The sequence below is a fragment of the Melanostigma gelatinosum genome (assembly GCF_949748355.1).
Source record: "Melanostigma gelatinosum genome assembly, chromosome: 7".
Lineage (NCBI taxonomy): Eukaryota > Metazoa > Chordata > Actinopteri > Perciformes > Zoarcidae > Melanostigma > Melanostigma gelatinosum.
The window spans coordinates 4,166,879-4,185,432 of NC_136640.1; the positions used below are offsets into that span (position 1 = coordinate 4,166,879).

At 45.7% G+C, this 18,554-nt stretch overlaps 3 protein-coding genes across 4 annotated transcripts; 2 read left to right on the forward strand and 1 right to left on the reverse strand.

Annotated features, from left to right (window-relative positions):
• Positions 1 to 422: 422 nt before the first annotated feature.
• On the forward strand, positions 423 to 2,474 carry LOC306779437 (retinol-binding protein 2-like). The gene is made up of 4 exons (XM_079271357.1): positions 423 to 528; positions 1,641 to 1,819; positions 1,941 to 2,042; positions 2,394 to 2,474. Exons 1-4 carry the CDS (start codon positions 456 to 458, stop codon positions 2,442 to 2,444), a joined length of 405 nt encoding a protein of 134 aa, XP_079127483.1. The 5' UTR covers positions 423 to 455; the 3' UTR covers positions 2,445 to 2,474.
• A 1,598-nt stretch (positions 2,475 to 4,072) lies between these two features.
• Positions 4,073 to 14,725, forward strand: LOC306780153 (coatomer subunit beta'-like). 2 transcript variants are annotated; one of them, XM_079272402.1, is made up of 22 exons: positions 4,073 to 4,178; positions 4,885 to 5,022; positions 5,177 to 5,263; positions 5,499 to 5,625; positions 5,762 to 5,910; positions 6,261 to 6,407; positions 7,122 to 7,221; positions 7,335 to 7,477; positions 8,239 to 8,438; positions 8,728 to 8,838; positions 9,248 to 9,336; positions 9,438 to 9,544; positions 9,640 to 9,783; positions 9,983 to 10,113; positions 10,300 to 10,507; positions 10,741 to 10,851; positions 11,543 to 11,757; positions 11,843 to 11,935; positions 12,203 to 12,383; positions 12,573 to 12,635; positions 12,825 to 13,760; positions 13,876 to 14,725. In XM_079272402.1, the coding sequence occupies exons 1-22, from the start codon at positions 4,176 to 4,178 to the stop codon at positions 13,963 to 13,965; spliced, it is 3,573 nt and encodes a 1,190-aa protein (XP_079128528.1). In that variant the 5' UTR covers positions 4,073 to 4,175; the 3' UTR covers positions 13,966 to 14,725. The 2 variants fall into 2 exon arrangements, with proteins under 2 accessions (XP_079128528.1, XP_079128529.1); XM_079272403.1 differs by having other exon boundaries at positions 12,825 to 13,754.
• Positions 14,726 to 14,765: 40 nt separating this feature from the next.
• mrps22 (mitochondrial ribosomal protein S22) lies at positions 14,766 to 18,169 on the reverse strand (the record flags this gene model as incomplete). The annotated part of the gene is made up of 8 exons (XM_079272426.1): positions 14,766 to 15,096; positions 15,607 to 15,715; positions 15,881 to 16,026; positions 16,254 to 16,337; positions 16,643 to 16,786; positions 16,892 to 17,056; positions 17,156 to 17,313; positions 18,043 to 18,169. 8 exons carry the CDS (start codon positions 18,167 to 18,169, stop codon positions 15,004 to 15,006), a joined length of 1,026 nt encoding a protein of 341 aa, XP_079128552.1. The 3' UTR covers positions 14,766 to 15,003.
• Positions 18,170 to 18,554: the final 385 nt, after the last annotated feature.

The window sequence follows — 18,554 nt, forward strand, 5'->3', positions numbered from 1 at the left end:
CAGAATTTTCTCCCTTGAACTTTGTCTCTTGATATGAAACCAGAGAGGAATCTCTCCACCGCCGGCCCCCGGGAAAAACAATTCAAGGAATGAACTGAGGTGCGCTCGTCTCCGTCCTCCATCTTTGTTGGGAGGAAATGAGACTCTTTAAGTGCATCCAAGAACGTGTGCACGAACTCTCCTGCCGGTAATATCACGACGTACGTACATGTATAGCATGTTGGCAATGCACGGTGTGAGCCTGGACTTGTTATCATAAACACACACACACACACACTGTTCTGAGAAGAATTATCAGGCGGACTCTGTCCTCTGGTACACACACACACACACACACCCACACACACACACAGAGGGCAGTGTATATAAAGGGTTGAGCATGAACTGCCTCTCTTAGTGTGACTGGCAGACCTAAAGGAAAACTGCTACCTCCGCTCACCAACCAGTCAACAAAAATGCCCGCCGACTATAATGGACGCTGGGAGATGGTGAGCAACGACAACTTCGAGGAGCTCATGAAGGGCCTCGGTAAGTTGCCCCTCTTACAGCATGGCATAGAAGGGGGGGGGGGGGGGGGGGGCGGTGGCTTTGTTGCCCCTCATTTAAATCAAGAGGCAATTAAAAGGTTGCGTTTAAAGATGCAGCCAAGTAGGGACAGAGGCCAGAGCAGAACATTTGGAGGGAGCGTGACAGAAAGAGAGAGAGAGAGAGAGCAGCAATGTGAGGGAGGAGAGAAGAAGAAGAAGAAGAAGAAGAAGAAGAAGAAGAAGAAGAAGAAGAAGAAGAAGAAGAAGAAGAAGAAGAAGAAGAAGAAGAAGAAGAAGAAGAAGAAGAAGAATGCTGTGGCACTGCTTCATTTCCTCATTGAGCTGCTGTCAGGTCAAGTTAAATGACCTGATAAATGAGCCAAATAAATATTGATTCACTGCTTTCTGCATTTTCATCTTCCTGATCTGCAGAAAAGGAAGACGGATTCCGACCCTGGATCAGGCAGCGGAGCAGCTCGTCATTTAAAATAAAATTGAAAAAAGATGGAGAGAAGAGGGAGAGAGAGGGAGAGAGAGACCATCGCCCGCTCTCCTCCCTTTTGACGCGTCATTGATCAGGCCCAGAAACACTTTCATTATTCACGACTCTATCTGCAATTCATAAAACAACCCCGGCGGTACACTCGGCTCACACATAAATCCGGGAAATCCTGAAAGCCTCCCCCCTCATTTCCATCGAGCGGATGGGAAAATGACATCCTTCTGGAAATGGGTCAAAAATATTATTTAGATGAGTAAATATAGGGGGGCCTCGTCTGTAAGAGACGATGGGAAGAAATTGAATTTTCACGTTTAGGCAAATGGGATGTGAATATCTAAACGGTCGGGGAGGGCGGCTCTCGCGGGCCCCGTGCCGAACAGGGGCGGAGGAACTCATTTGACTCGGAGCGAGGTCATTTTTTAAAGGGTAGATGAGACTGTCAAGAAGGACCAGTCGGAGAGGAATCATATTAAGAGGCCCGGGGCGCCGGGTGTGTGTCTGTGGATGTGTGCTTTGGCGTGTCTTGTTTGCACGTAAGCCAGCTACACACCAAAGAACATGATTCATCCTGCTGCCATCCGATCCGATTCCCTGTTCTTTCACGCCCGCAGACATCGACTTTGCCACCAGAAAGATCGCCTCCCACCTGCACCAGACCAAAGTGATGGTCCAGAACGGAGACAAGTTCGAAACAAAGACCATGAGCACCTTCAGGAACTACGAGGTCAACTTCACTGTGGGAGAGGAGTTCGAGGAGCAGACAAAGGGCCTGGACAACCGGATGGTCAAGGTGGGACAGTCTTCTTGTATTTTACACCGAACTACACCAGGGAGGTGCTCTGAACGATGACAGATACAGTTGTAGTTGTAAAACACTGTTTTTGAGTAATAACCATTTCTCCACTTATCAGACGCTGGTCATCTGGGACGGGGACAAGCTGGTGTGTGTTCAGAAGGGGGAGAAAGAAAACCGTGGCTGGAAGCAATGGATCGATGGAGACATGCTCCACCTGGTGAGAGAAACGCGTGACACGTTGGCTGAATCGTGAGAAAGATGTCAAATGTTTGCCAGGAATATTAGATGTCCCTGTGCGGTCCAAATTCAGTCCCTTTAAATTGGCTCCAGAACTTAAACACAAAGCAAGAAAATTAAAAGGAATATGAAAACTCGTTCTACCTTCACTTGCTTTAATATTTCCCAAACATCAATGAAATCAGACAAGAACAATCGCAAGAACAATAAACCAGATAATGAATCGCTATAACACGCATAGATGTGAACTCTGCCTGGTTGTGTAACTAAGAAAGACATTTGTTGCATCAGGTTGGACTCGCAGTCTAAAGGTTTGTGTTTTCTCTCGCAGGAAATCACTGTGCTCGACAAAGTCTGCTACCAAGTATTCAAGAGGGCCTGATGAGACGAAGGAGAATCTGTGAAAACTGCCTGTCGAGTGTTGCACGTTTCTGCCTGTTTGTGTAATTCTGAATACCTGTAATAAATTTCCTTAATACCATTGTTGTTTTTTAATTTTTTAAATAACATTAAAATGTGTACACAGAAGGGCCGTGCAGCCCGGGATCAAGCCCCGGTCCCTCTTGCTGTATAAAAATGTAAAAACAAACATATATTATTTTTTTTTACATATATATATATATATATATATATATATATATATATATATATATATATATATAGACATACAAATAATCATAAATAACTACTGTTATTTTTTTAAGACTAGACACTTATATTATTTTACACTTTGTAACAGACCTTTATACTGAAAATAGTCTCTTTAATTGAAAATGCAGTCTCTGATGATGCAATGCAATAAAAAGTCAAATAGGAACTTGTTTCATTCCGACCAAAAATTCTCTGAGAGATTTTCATACACCAAGAGGCCATCTTAATTCGTTCATAAATTGTAGAGATTTAGAGTCAGAAGTAGACTTGCTGGGTTGCAGCCTTCTTTTTAGTTTTTGAGGTGCAGCACGCGCTAACAGGTACAACATGTTCCGCCTCTCTGCCGGATCTTGAGCTTCTCTCACAGGAAGCGCTGGAGGATCCACGTCGCCAAAAAGAGCTGCGCACAAGTCACGCAGCGACAGAGAGATTTCAACCGGAAACGGGGCGTATTCTCTTCAAAATAAAATACTTACGACAGTAAAATCATAAAAGTAAGGGATGTTTTTTAAGTTTTTATATATTACATTATATTGTTGGGTCCAACACTTGTTAGTTGGTGGTCACCACAAAATTAGAGCTTTGGTACACCACTACTTACACATACAAAGACACACCTGCAGCTTCTTCTCTGCTGCAGCTGCAGATTCATCTCCTTTATTCTGTTCCCTTCTCACAGTTTATCAGGACTTTTTCATGTGACTTTTGTTTTTAACTCTGAAAAAAAAGAAAATACTCAAAAAAGTACATGTAGACAAAAAAACATAACGAGATAAAATGTTGCTCTTCTTTGAACTGTGTACATCAAGAGCTTGTGGAGGCTGGAGTCACCTTTCTTGTTTGCATACTTGGCAAAAGAGGAGTCTGATTACTACAATTAATTCCCAGCAAATTATCAGAGTCAGTTTTATTGGCCATGTATGCGTATGTATGCGTACGCATTTTCACGTTGCTCTCAACGTACATACATAGAATATACAAATAAACAAGAAAAATATAAAAACAAGGACATTAAAGACAACAAAGTAGAAGAGGGAAACTAAGCATAAACATTTAACATTTAACTACAACGTACAATATAAATATAAATATGAACATAAAGAACAATGACAATGGACAATGGACAATGTATTTGGGATATTAGTGCAGAATGGTGGTAATAGTGCAAAATAATATTATTATCAATTTTTTAAATTAATTTATAATAATAATAATGGTGTAAACTACTACATAATAGATTTTGTTATAATACATTTTAATATTTAGTTTGCCTTCGGTATAGTTTTCCGTGTAGCTTTAAGATTTATTGTGAAACTAACTACCGGAAGTCGTCGTGTTTACTCTTATTCACTTGGTCACAAAGCTTTCTCCGCAGAGTTCCCATAGAGGAAGCCCGACGAGGGCTACAGGGACGCCGGTCATTTTTCTGGACATCAGCGCAGAGACTCACTGACGTGGAATCATGGTAGGAGCAGAATAACACACGAACTACTTCAGCAGAACTTTGTCCATGTGTTGGCTGCTGTTTGGGAGCTCTTTGGTCAGCTGGACGCGGAACCGTGTTGCGTTCATTAACTACCCATAAAGCTCAGTGTGAGAGCATTGGAAACTCCATTCAAAACACACAGTATGAGTAATAGCTTCCGTGCGACAACAACAGAACTCCAAACACTGCTCATATTTTAAGATAATATAAGTAAAAAAAAAAAAAAATGACAAAAACTTTATTCATACGTTGCATGACAATGTTTTTGTTTTTGTTCCTGTGAGTTTTTTTTTTTAAACATGCCTCATCAGATTAACAGTAAACAAATGAAAAGGTTGCGTTTTTGTCTTTGACGTGATGAGACTTGAACGGACTCATTGTGAAGCAGCCATGCTTATGAAATGTGGAATGGGAAGTGTCAACAGGCACACCCCCCCCCCCCCCCATTCCTTCACTGTCTCCAAGCCCTGAGATAAAACACAATGCAACAGTTTATTTACAATGTGTCCACCTTACAAGATGAACGTCACTGAATTCAAAGTGTCTAAAATTACCATCTTCTATCAAATAGCATCCACCATCGTTGAGATGAGCTGATACATTTCCTGTTTAAACTGATGCAGATAATGCTTTTCTTTAGTTTAATCCACATCCTTTCTATTCATCCCCTCATTTTATATTACAGCCTCTGCGGCTGGACATCAAGCGGAAGCTGACCGCCCGGTCAGACCGGGTGAAGAGTGCCGACCTGCACCCCACTGAGCCCTGGATGGTGGCGAGCCTCTACAGCGGCACCGTGGTGGTCTGGAACCACGAGACGCAGGTCACTACCGGCCATCTACACGCTCCTCTGATCACTCAATCACTTCCTTTTCACACACACACAATCACTTCATATTTAGTCCGTATTATAACGTTAATCTGGTCTGACTCCTGTGTGTGTGTGTGTGTGTGCGTGTGTGTGTGTGTGTGTGTAGATGATGGTGAAAACCTTTGAGCTGTGTGACCTGCCTGTCCGAGTGGCCAAGTTTGTAGCCAGGAAACACTGGGTCGTCGCTGGAGCGGTAAGTAATTCATGCCAGTTACTGTTGGCGGTGAACTGGTCATGAGCATATATTCTCTGTATGCACTCTGTGTGTGTCCTTGTTTTGAATTTCATGCAATGCATTTGTGACAGTGTGGCCAGATCGGTCAGTGTTTCTGTGTTTTGTTTTGGACCAAATGCACTCGCCAATATCTCTCTCTCTCTCTCGCTCTCTCTCTCTCTCTCTCTCTCTCTCTCTCTCTCTCGGTCCCCAGGATGACATGCAGATCCGTGTATTCAACTACAACACCCTGGAGCGAGTTCACATGTTCGAGGCTCACGCCGACTACATCCGCTGCATCGTCGTCCACCCAACACAGCCCTACATCCTCACCAGCAGCGGTACGAAAGAACTACACACACACGCGCACACACACACACACAGAAGATGTCTGCCTAGCGTTGTACACTCTAAAACTAACTAGGAGAGTGTAGCATTTTCTAGTGTCTTCATTTCTACGTGTGTGTGTGATTTCAGACGACATGTTGATCAAGCTGTGGAACTGGGACAAAAAGTGGACGTGCAGTCAAGTGTTTGAGGGACACACTCACTACGTCATGCAGATTGTCATCAACCCCAAAGACAACAACCAGTTTGCCAGTGCCTCTCTGGACAGAACCATTAAGGTACACACACACACACACACACACACACATGTAAATGCTTGTAATAGCACACAGAAGCAGATGTCTTTAGGGCACAAACAGAAGAAGGTGGCTGCTGTTGTTTCAGTTTAAATGAAGGTAAAAGTGACAGAAAAGGAGGGAGAGGCGGGGACGTTTGCTTCAGGTGACGGGGCTCATGGGAAACGCTAACACCCCTTCTGGGAGGTAGAGGCTTTTAAATCATGTCGACCGAGGCCTCGTTCGGTTACACTGTGTACAAAATGAGAATACAGTACACACCGAGGCTCGCAATGCTCCACAAAGTATCCTTAGGTGCCGTGTGTTGCTCACTGCGTGTGTCTCCTCTGCAGGTGTGGCAGCTGGGCTCCAGGACTCCCAACTTCACTCTGGAGGGCCATGAAAAGGGGGTGAACTGCATTGATTACTACAGCGGAGGGGACAAGCCCTACCTCATATCAGGGGCCGACGACCACCTGGTCAAGATCTGGGATTATCAGGTACCGAGTGCACTTTCTTATTGCTCTGTGTTCTGCGGCAGTTTACTGTGTATCATTAGGTAGCGACAAGTTATTTCATTATTCCTGTTTAGTGAGTTTTTATTTCTGTCCTGCCGTCCACTGCTGCTTTACAAAACATTCGTCTTCCTGTAATACATATAAACATCAGTTATTAGATTCCTTCTATATGCTTTTAAATTAACATATTTAAGTTTGAAACTTCCAAATGAACCGCTCACTAAAAAGCTTTTATTCTGACGAATGGCTTTTCTTCTCTTCTCCCAGTAGCCGTCTCATTTAAACGTTTCGTATGCGAAATAACCAACTCCGTCTCTGTGCATCGCCCAATTTATCTCACTGAATAAAAAGTATTGCACAGTTTGTAGTCGGACGGCGGAAAACAAAATTACAAAACTCATTTTTCATTCTGCCAGCATATTTTATTTTTCAGATATACAAACCGTCGGCCAGCTCTCTTCCATATTAATTATTCAACAACTGAGCTGTAATTATCCTCCAGCCAACATGATGGTCACATGATGATCTCACATGATGATCTCATCCCACACATACATAAGTGCAGCAGGACAAGTAGCTGTAATTACATCTGTAGAGGAAGCGATATGCAAACTCCAGTGTAGCAGATAGCATGTGCACATATATATATATAAAAACAGAACATGTCAGTGACCTTTGTGTGTTTTTATCTCCCAGAACAAAACCTGTGTTCAGACCCTGGAGGGTCACGCTCAGAATGTGACCTGCGTCTGTTTCCACCCGGAGCTGCCGATCATCCTCACGGGCTCCGAGGACGGTAGACAACGTTCTTCCTCTAAAGCGCCACGAACGCAGCTGATCTACAACACACACCCCCGAAATCACCGCAGCATCTCCGTTCAACTTTGACCTCTTTGTTGTTTTCCTTAGGCACCGTTCGAGTGTGGCACTCCAACACCTACCGGCTGGAGAACACGCTCAACTACGGCATGGAGAGGGTGTGGTGTATAAGCAGCCAGCCTGGCTCCAACAGTGTGGCTCTGGGCTACGACGAAGGCAGCATCATCATCAAGGTATTCTCTCCCAGAAGGCTGTGGATGTTTCAAAGTCTCACATTTTCATCTTAAGGGGAGACGCCGCAGGTAAAAGGGGTACAAATGAAACCTCCCCAGTTGGTTACTGGTCCTGTTACTATCACATTCATTGTTTTTTTCTGTTTAAATATGCAAATGAGGCATTATATAATGTAACATTTAGGAGAAATTACTGACGCAAATAGACAAAACACATAAATGTGTATTTTGGATATTTTCTTTCCATGAGTCGGAAAAAAGACATGAAATTAAAGCAAATTAGCCTAAAATCACAAACTGTTTTCCCTAATTGCTCTCCTACATGTCTGAAATGACAAATGATGAATTCTAACGGATATGTAGGTCAAGTGTCATGGTCTTGGTTACCAGAGCAGTCATCATTTAGTTTGCACAGTGTTTCCTAATGTCCTCCTTTCAGCCTCTGAACGAGGTCCAATCACTGCTCGTGGAAGCCTCTCTTCCGTCAATGGGGCCTTGAGGACGGCATCGAGAAAGCACAACTTAAGAAATAATGTCAATAATCTCTTCGAAAACAAAAGAATGGAACGCTGACGTTCACTTTGAAACCACAAACAACACCTCTGGTTATTAACACCCCCAGAGACACAACCTCTCCACCCTCAGGGCGCTCATATCATACACCTTCAGTGGGAGTAGATTATTCAGCAGATTGCATTGCGTGAGCGGAAGGAATATTTCTTGACCTGTAATATTGAAATGTCGCCGCCTCTCCGTCTCAGATGGGTCGGGAGGAGCCGGCCATGTCCATGGACGCCAGCGGGAAGGTCATGTGGGCTCGCCACTCCGAGGTGCAGCAGGCCAACCTGAAGGCCATGGGAGACGCCGAGATCAGGGACGGAGAGAGGCTGCAGCTGGGCGTCAAAGACATGGGCAGCTGTGAGATCTTCCCCCAGACCATCCAACACAGCCCCAACGGGAGGTGAGACGCCGGGCCGCGGGGGATCCTTTCCCGTTCCCCTCACCGAAATGTGCTCCATCACATCTCGTCTTTTGAAATTAAGTTTGAACGCGTGTCCCCCGATAGAGCATCCTCTTCACGTGGGACTTTATTCATCAAGTGTGAAGGCTTTTATTTGACAGATCAGATCAGAGCAGATTATGGACTTTTGTTTACCTGCCTACCTGATTCTTTTGGGGAGAGAAGAAGTTGAGGTTTCAAAATGTAAAGTTATTTCTGGATGTGAATGTGTGTTTGTGTTTTTCTGTAGATTCGTCGTGGTGTGTGGAGACGGAGAGTACATCATCTACACCGCCATGGCGCTGAGGAACAAGAGCTTCGGCTCGGCTCAAGAGTTCGTCTGGGCCCACGACTCCTCTCAGTAAGTCCCGACAGGAACAGCTCCACGTTGAGGGAAATACACGTCGGAGTCAGATGACGAGATTGACATTATTAGCTCAGCGTGAAGATTTTCTTTTCAGTTTTGGACAGAGTTCGCGTCAGCCGTTTCCCCTTGCTTCAAGTCTTTACAGTATGCTAAGCTAGGCTAACCGTCTCTTTGCTTCAGCTTCATATTTCGTGAACGGACATGAGTTCAGCATCTATTTAGTATATTTATGAACGTACATTTCCAGAGATGTCAAAACTATTCCTTCAGCTAGTACGAGCTGTAAATGATGTGTAATAAGAGTAATTAACTCCACCCCCTGATGTGGTGAGGCTCATTATATAAAGTGTATATATATATATATAGGTGTATATTTATATATACGTGTACATTGTTTTCATAGGTATGCCATCAGGGAGGGCAGCAGTAGGATCAAAATATTCAAGAACTTCAAAGAGAAGAATGCTTTTAAACCTGACTTCGGGGCTGAAGGTGAGCTTTATTTCCTATTCATTCATTTTGTGTGGATACAATGTGTGTGTGTGTGTGTGTGTGTGGCTATGTCTAATACCTGGTGTCCTGCTGTCCCACAGGTATCTTTGGTGGCTTCTTACTGGGCGTGAGGTCAAACAGCAGCCTGGCCTTCTACGACTGGGAGAGTTCTGAACTGATCCGCCGTATCGAGATCCAGCCTAAACACGTGCGTCACGCCGCTCTGGCTCTCGCTGTGCATCTCCAGCGGTCCGTCCGTCCGTTGCCCTTATTATAACAACACGTGGTCCTCCTTGTCTTTAGATCTTCTGGTCCGACTCTGGGGAGCTGGTGTGTATCGGCACAGACGAGTCCTTCTTCGTGCTGCGCTACCTACCGGAGAGAGTGGCAGCGGCCCGGGAGTCCAAGGAGGAGATAACGGAGGATGGGATAGAGGGCGCCTTCGAGGTCAGAGAAAAGCGTAGTTTCCTAAAGCGTAATCTCCAGAAACACATCATGGAAGTTACACTAACACAAGAAAAACGTTTGAAATGTCGTCCGGAAGACGCAGATAATCTGCTGAGGAATGCATGTTTTGATTAATAAAGTTCTAGCAATTATTTCCAATGATTATTTGATTCTCTCTTGTTTTATTCCTGCCCACCAGGTGCTGGGGGAGGTCCCCGGGGTGGTGAAGACGGGGCTTTGGGTGGGCGACTGCTTCATCTACACCAGCTCTCTGAACAGACTGAACTACTATGTGGGAGGAGAGCTTATCACCATCGCTCACCTGGACAGGTACAATGCATGCACATATACAATTACACAGATGTGTACCCCATCATCGGCGTCGCAGCCATTGACCCACGGCATGCTGGGAAAATCTGCTGTGCCGTGCTGCCATCCATTTCTATCCAGTAAATTAGGAATACCATGAATGAATTCTTGAAGGAGTGCCTTGAATGGGGTCTTCCTCCTGTGCAGGACCATGTATCTGCTGGGCTACATCCCCAAGGACGACCGCCTCTACCTCGGAGACAAGGAGCTGAACGTCATCAGCTACGCGCTGCTGCTGTCGGTGCTCGAGTACCAGACGGCTGTCATGAGGAGGGACTTCGGCACGGCCGACAAGGTCCTACCCACGATCCCCAAGGAGCAGAGGACCAGGGTGGCCAACTTTTTGGAGAAGCAGGTACGTTCGTCCACCAGCGTTCGTGCAGCTCGGTGATTTGGACATGGAATGCATCATTTTCAGAACATCAGGCAGCCAGATGGAGTAAAACCTTCCGGGCAGAATTCTTGTGTGCTACTTTTTCACATTCACATTCCTAATCTTCCACTGTTGGCAGCTGTTCTGACAGAGCAGAATGCATGGAACAGAACATTCATAACCGTCTATTGTGGTTTTTTTTGTGTGCCGTGTAGGGCTTCAGACAGCAGGCGCTGGCCGTGTCCACCGACCCGGAGCACAAGTTCGAGCTGGCCCTGCATCTGGGGGAGCTCAAGATGGCGCACCAACTGGCCCTGGAGGCAGAGGTCAGAGCACACGCCAAAACAACAGCCTGTCGCACATCTGTAACACACACTAGCTCCATGCACACCAATCGTGATGGTGTACAAAAATATCCATCACCATTTTCATACTAACAAGAAACGATGTGTGACGTCGTCAATCGGACTGCGACTTTGGAAACCTGTTGTCATTTCATTTCAGGAAGATAAAAAACATTTTAATCGTTTAATACACTTTTTTTTTTGATTTGTTGGTGGTTTTACCACAGTCCACAATTTGTTTTCAGCCGAGAGCAGCTCTTCCATTTCATTTTTGCATTGCATTGTGGGAGAATAGAGTGCATCAGCAGGTCTAGCAGTATGTAGTATGCATATTGTCGGCTTTATTTAGTTGTTTTTATTACGTGGACGTACTCGAGCTTGAATTTAAATAGTTAACTCAGAAACCAAAGTAATGAACGCGTTGAAAGGCGTTTACCTGAATACTGAACACAATCAGATTTGTTGTTTAAAATGATTTTCTTTGAGTAGTAGCTGTGTAATATGCAGGTTAATGTATGAAGAATCATTTCTGCTCAAGCAGTCTTACAGGGTGAGTGGCCACCCAGACATAGTGACTGCTTCACAGTGTGCTGTTGTCGGGGTTCATGCTTCTCCTGTGATAATCCTCTCTCCCTCCTGTCTCTTTGGCACCGTGGCATGCTGGGGGATCCAGTCAGAGCACAAGTGGAAGCAGCTGGCAGAGCTCGCGACCACAAAGTGCCAGTTCAGCTTGGCTCAGGAGTGCCTGCACCAGGCTCAGGATTATGGGGGATTACTGCTGTTGGCCACCGCCTCGGGCAACGCCAGCATGGTGGGCAAATTGGCCGAGGGGGCGGAGAGGGACGGGAAGACCAACGTGGCCTTTCTCACCTACTTCCTGCAGGGAAGGTGAGTGGAGGGAGAGGAGGGAGGGGAGCTTCAATCAACTGACTCAAGTTAGTTTATTTTATTATTAATTTCTGCATTTGCCCAGGTTGGACAAATGTTTGGACCTCCTCATCGAAACAGGTCGGTTGCCAGAGGCTGCATTTCTGGCGAGGACATATCTGCCCAGCCATGTGTCGAGGTACAGCTGTTTCCATTGAGTGTTGTACTCCAGTGTCCTGGCTGTGTCTGTGGGCATCAATCTTATATTCACATGTGACCTGCAGAAACTTTGCATACACTCGACCATTCTGCCTGTAATTTGAAATAAATACAATTTCTTGCTTCCCAGAAAATCTAAATCTGTAGATGCAAATACTCAAAGTTGTTGATCATGGTAATCTCTATATCTGCGTGTATATTTACGCATTGCGTCGTTGGTGAGCTGTATACGCCTCCCTTCTTCCAGGGTGGTGAAGCTGTGGAAGGAGAGTCTGTCCAGGGTCAACCAGAAGGCGGCAGACGCTCTGGCTGACCCCTCCCAGTACAGCAACCTGTTCCCGGGCCTCCAGCAAGCCCTGCTGGCCGAGGGGTACCTGAAGGAGACTCATGTCGGGGTCAGGCCTGCTGCAGAATACCCACTCGTCATGGTCAGTGGGAGCCAGAGGAGCTATGCTTTAGTGGCTCTATTCTAGACCAGCCACTTGGTTCATTGCTGCACAAGCTGTAAAATGTTCCAGTTTTTTTGTTCTCTTGTTATTCCATCATCTGATTTTCCTCTTCATACTTTGAGCATGGTGTTTGAGATGACTTTTCGCACGTCTCTCTCTGTTCTTCAGCCGAACGAGGACCGTAATGTTCTGGAGGAATCTGCAGGTTTTGAGTCCAAAGGAGAGCCAGAGGTGAGGACCTGTACCTGTCACACCAAGATGGCGCTCCTTTAGCTGAACCCGTGACCAAAATATCTAAATGTATAATATCTGAACCCAATACGGATAGTGGTCTCTGAAAAGCATGTATTGGTATTTGTACTTTTTTAAAGGTGAAGCGATCCTTTTAAAAGAGAGTTTCTATGTCTGCTTGTTCTACAGGGAGAGGTGGAGAGCATGACTCAAACCGTCATGGCGGCAGCGGTGACGGAGGCTGCACCTGCAGAAACGGCAGTGGTGGAGAAACCCATCCTTCTAAAACAGGAGATCGTTCATCCCGTTCCAGCAACAGCAGAAGAAGAAGCCATCCCGGCAGCAGCAGCCGCCCCTCTGCCTGTCACAGTAGCGGAAGAGCATGTTGAACCAGAGCAAGCGTCTTCAGAGGACGACGCCGTCGCTAAGTCAGAGGAGGCTTTAATCTCTGTAGAAGACGACGCTTTGGAGTCCACCACGGCGATTCCCCCCGCAGAGCCCGAGATGGTACGATCCAGTCCCGTGGAAGATGTCCGATCGTCAGTTGAGACAGATGTTCAGGAGATTTCTCCAGCGACTGATCCTGCTGCCTGTGAGTCCGTAACACATCTAATCGAGACGTCAGAAACCATCACGGCAACGGGGGAAACACCAGGTGCAACCATAGCAACTGAGAGTGTCCCAGTCAGCGCTGGTCTGATAGTTCATACGGATGTAACAGAATCTATAGCACCTGAAGGAATGCCTGTTTATGAAGAACAGGAAACAGGTGCCATCTCCTCAGAAGCACCAGCGGAGGAGACTGGTGTCACTGACACAGCGGCGCTACCTGTAGCAGTGGAGGAGCTCATCTCCTTCGAAAGCACGGACAGTCCGCCGCTGGACGAGCCTGTTCAAAGCCAAACGCTTCCAGATCTGGACCCACCCCGAGACACGATGCCAGCGCTGAAGCCGGTCCCGGCGCAGGAACCGAAACAAGCGGCGCAAACCACAGCACTCCCAGTAGAGCCGGAGGAGAACCTGGAACCTGCAGTGGTTCTAAAGCCAGAGGTTTTATCCCCTGAAGAGGAGGCGGGTCCTAAGGAACCTGCAGAGGACCTGGACGCAGAGGTGGATCAGGTGAATGTCGGTTTTTAATCATATGGCAAAAATATTGGCACGACTATGGAATAAATTATATAATTGTATGGAGCCATGAACTTCTTGTTTCCCTCAACGCAACGCATTTTGTTCCCTGTAGATCCTGGATGATCTGGATCTGGACAATTTTGACCTGGAAGACATCGACACCTCAGATGTTAACCTGGATGATGATTACTTGAGTGAATAGGAAGAAGAACCTTTTTTCACAAGCCACACAGTTCTGTTTCTGTTCAGTGACCAAAGAACTCAAAGGGTTTCCTAAGACGGTAAGCGGTCAGACGAAAATGCCTTTCGGTTTAATTGACAAGCATTTGTTTTTTTGTAGGAATAAATTGTTCCAAAATTACACTTTTATGAATGCAGAAATGAAGCCACAGCCTTAATTAACCATTGGGAAGTGTCCAGGCTGTTTACACTTAAATGGGAATAAGACAAAACAAGGTGTGTGTTGGGAAATATGGGATACATTGCAGCCAGTCAACATATCCAGCTCAGCCGGTTGTTGGGGACCTTTTATTTTTTACACCACAGATATATGCTTCACCAGACTGTTAATGTTCACCAGTAATTAACTCTCAGTACCTCATACCGGGACACCGCTGTTGATCAGGGTGTTATTGAAGCCTTTGAGGAGTTTGAATACATTTATTTTGACATTCCTGCTGATACGAGGCTGCCTTTTTATAAATAGTATGCAATCAAAAAAAACAAATGTTGCACAAGCCTGTGATTTGGACAAATTCCCCCTATTCGGTTACACGTAATGTCTTAAATACCTCTTTGTTGTAATATTTTGGTACGTTAACTTCTCAAAGCTCGTATGAGCACAGACCGCTGCTTTGTTTGTCGGATGAACTTCAGTGAAAACAGTGTTTCTGTTATAAGTGCCTTACATGTGTGTGTGTGTCTTAACGGATGGGTGGAAAAAAATTAAACGCTTCAATCAAGTCTTCTGTGTTATCCAGGAAGTTATTTTACTCCAACACGTTACAAGTACAAAGATCTTTATTTTGGTATTTACATCATTTGACTTCACAGGTTTGACTCGGAGCTCCAAATGAAACACACGTAGAGACGATACGAGGTTTGTTTTCCCTCTTCGGATAAATGACTAACGTTTTGGAAGTGAATAGCTTTGCTTTCAGTCAAGGAGCACATGTATTAGTGGCAATATAATATCCAGTCCATTCCTCATTGTGGATATTCCTATTTAGCAGAGGGTCGGTCATTCAGCAGAGCTCTTAGCAGCCAGCTGCTCGTACGCCTGCAGGGCCAGCTCGATGTAGCCCGACCGCTGGGACTCCTTCTGGGCATAGATCTGCAGAGGACACGGGGAGACAGGTCACCACAGAAACTTTGGAGGTTAGGCTTTGCAAAAATGAATTATTTTAGTGGCAGACTAATAAAAACACAGCTATGTGCTCCACGATCATGCACGACTAACTGAGAGGCCTTGCGTGTTAACAGAAAGACACAAGCGTGTCTCCTGCCGCTAACAGTTGTTAAATGGCTGTCATTCTTAATGCCTCCCCTCCTCGCTGCTTCTAGGCCCAGGGGCTGTGAGCACTAATAAGACCTGATGTGTCCTGGGCTTGGCCCCGCAGTTCCCACGCTGGAGACAAACCCAAAACCCTCTCACGCAGGAAACTTTAGAAGAGGCCCTCACTTGACCTCTCAAAAGAGCTACCCTGACTCCCAACGCCCGGGGGACACGATTTATACGACCCGGACAATTTCTATAGATAATATACACACAGCAAAGTGAATAGAAGTGTAAAAACAGCGCTACGTCAGCAGATATTTCCAGCTAAAGTCGAGTTGTTCTCACCTTCAGCAGGTCGGCGCCGGCGGCCTGCTGGCTGGCGGCTTCCTGGGCCGACTCGCTGTGGGGGTGGACCGCGTGGAACAGAGACACAAGGCTCACCGCATCCTGGAGGCTAGACACACACACACACACACATTAAGGGCTTAGGTATCAGCTTTACACTGGCTGGGTTGACCAATAAAAAGGAAGATATTCAAGCCTCAACATTGGTTGCAAAAACGGCTTATCATGCCTTATTAAGCATGCACGCATTCATCCCTTACACACACAAACTCACAGCTCTCTCTTCAGCATGTCCACTATGAGCCCGTCCGCCCTGCGAGCGCTGAGCAGGTACCAGGCCAGGCCTCCAAAGTGCCTGGTGGAGCGCAGCAGCTCATATTTGCCGTGCTTGTCCAGGTCCTCATAGGTGGCCGCATGTACCTAGACACATCGAATGGGCCGTGATCCTAAATCCACTGGACGTTGTAGATACTCAGCACAATGCTCCTTACATCAAATTCATGAACTCCCGTTTTACACTCCGTATGAAGTGACCCAAAGAAAATACAGGACAGACTGGGGAGATTTCACGGTGTAACGAGCTACATGCAGTCTACAGATTCCAGCGCAGGTCAAAATAACAGTGGGAAAAATCAATGTCATCTTACCCTGATGTAGTCTGAGGAGTCTGGTTCAAATTGGACCAGACACAGGTCCAACACGTCCTCGTGGCGGTCCTGGGAAAACACCATCTTAACAGAGAGGGAGAATGTGAGGATTAAAGCCTCCAGACACTCACTGGACACCCACACAGGTGTTCCCACTCATTGTGCCTGATTAGCTGCTCTTCTCAGGACCATATCGGTGTTCACGGAACTCAAATCAACTGTGCGGGACATATGGGCTGCAACAGCAGGAGAGAGGGGGAAACTAAAAAGTTAGTAATTTCTTGTTAGTTTAATCTTCGTCTTTATGTCACCAAAAGAAAGACTCATCTCAGATCTGCTAAGTTTAACTGGATAGAAATAAATAGCCTAAGTGTCATGACACTTCCCACCTTGATGTTCTCCTCCTTGAAGATGAGCGGCGCTGAGAGTTTGCGTCCGTCCTTGGGGAAGTAGACCTGAACGAGCCGGTCTCTCTCCTCCCATATCGCCTTCCTAAGGGTCCCGTTGGGTTCCCGTACGACAATGAACCTCTCCTGTGGGGGGGGGGGGGGGGGGATAAAGTCTGTAAGTATACATTTGAGAAATGTTCTGGTCCAGAGTCCCTTAACGGAGTACGTATTTCAACACAGTGTGAATACCCTGTGTGGGATGTCGTAGGTGATGTCTGTGAAGACGTATTTGGCCGTGTCCATGTCATCCAGGATCTTGTCCTCCGACAGCACATCGTTGATGGGCTTCCTCTCCGGCAGGACGGGGGGCATCTGCAGCAACTTCTTTGCCTGCTCTGTGGCTAACTCGACCGCCTGCAAACACACACAGAAGGGGTTAGATGAAACGTGTTGCCGTGACTTGCGAGTGCCTGATTGAGATGGGCTTTCATGGTTTATTTAAAAAAGGAGCACCTCCTCCAGTTGCTCGTCAGTCATGAGTTTATATGTGGGCGGTTTCAGCTCCTCTTTAATGGGTCGGAACACTTTCTGCAGGTCCAGGCCGGTGATCCTGGTGAGGACGTCCTGCACAGCTAGATCTGTGAACTGGGGTTTTGCATTGTCTGAGAGGGCTGGAGGAAAAAGATGCACACGTCAATCGCGTGCACAAACTACAGCACGATGCATGTCAAACATTTCTAGACAATTTCATATCGGTTTACATTGCTGGCTGTTAAAGCCACAACACACAAGTGGAATGCATCGACGAGGAGTTAGCTTTACAAGAGATCTAACAAATGTTCATTGTAGCTTGTATTAAAAGAAGACAGACCAGACTCTTAACAAATATTGCCATTTTTGACTGAAAAGTGAGGGGTCTACATATCGACAAACTATATCTAGTTACAACTCATTATTAAGACCTTTGAAAACTAATACAGCTCCCCTCTGCAGTACGAGATGCGATGTGTACACTAAGCAACGTCTCTTGTGATTAAAACTCAACTTTCATCATCATTTTGATCATTTCTTCCTCAGTTGAAATTAACATGCTAGCCCTGTAGGAAGCTAGCACTTGATCCACAAATATTGTATTTTATTACAAAGCTGCTAGCATTTCATTTACGAACGTAATGCCGAATAATTTACGGACAGACTAACCATTTGTTCAACACATTAAACATTGTTCTACACGGTCTATATCTTGTCAAATAGGTACGGTAAGGTAAAATTGGCAGATTTCTTAAGCGAGTTTGACACCCGCACTGACAGCACCGAGGCTAACGAAACACGCTACAAGGTCAGTGTTGTAGTGAAGAAAATAACGCAACTACAATAATATTCATCGCGTTAAAACATACCTTTATCTTGTGTCGCGCTACAAAGCGTCCTGACGCCGCATCGCGCCAACATTTGCCTGCTCTTTTGCACATTTTTCACCCGAGAGTAGGTCCGTAATAAGCACCGTGCCGTACCGAGCGCCGCCATGTTTGTTGTGACTTCATCCACGCGACATGACCTCACAGTTCAACCGCCGAGCGCTGCTGGGACATGTAGTCTGTTTTCCTACGTAGACGTTTTGGGCCATTTCATCAACAGTAACAGACTAAACAAGCAGCTCAAGAAGCAGAAGACTTCCGGTTTTTAGTGCTGAAGAGCATTTTTTTTAATCTTCGTCTCTTTTTATAAAGAAAGAACCTTTAAAAACATAAGAAAAGCAAATGTTTTTTATGTAGGAGATTGTGAAAAGAGGTAAGACAAGGATGCAAAACACCAAGAAGAAATAGACAGTAACTGTAAATCAACAATGGAAATATATTACAGTAAAAGGCCATTTTGATATTAATACTTTTAAAAAGCACTGATGAATTAA

What these genes read in the sequence shown, in the direction of transcription:
- LOC306779437 (XM_079271357.1), top strand. Translation starts at nt 456, where the DNA reads ATGCCCGCCGACTATAATGGACGCTGGGAGATGGTGAGCAACGACAAC. An exon ending in GGAGCTCATGAAGGGCCTCG is followed by an intron (nt 529 to 1,640) that starts GTAAGTTGCCCC and finishes TCACGCCCGCAG; the next exon opens with ACATCGACTTTGCCACCAGA. An exon ending in ATGGAGACATGCTCCACCTG is followed by an intron (nt 2,043 to 2,393) that starts GTGAGAGAAACG and finishes TTTCTCTCGCAG; the next exon opens with GAAATCACTGTGCTCGACAA.
- LOC306780153 (XM_079272402.1), top strand. An exon ending in CTACATCCTCACCAGCAGCG is followed by an intron (nt 5,626 to 5,761) that starts GTACGAAAGAAC and finishes GTGTGATTTCAG; the next exon opens with ACGACATGTTGATCAAGCTG. An exon ending in CTGCCCAGCCATGTGTCGAG is followed by an intron (nt 11,936 to 12,202) that starts GTACAGCTGTTT and finishes CCCTTCTTCCAG; the next exon opens with GGTGGTGAAGCTGTGGAAGG.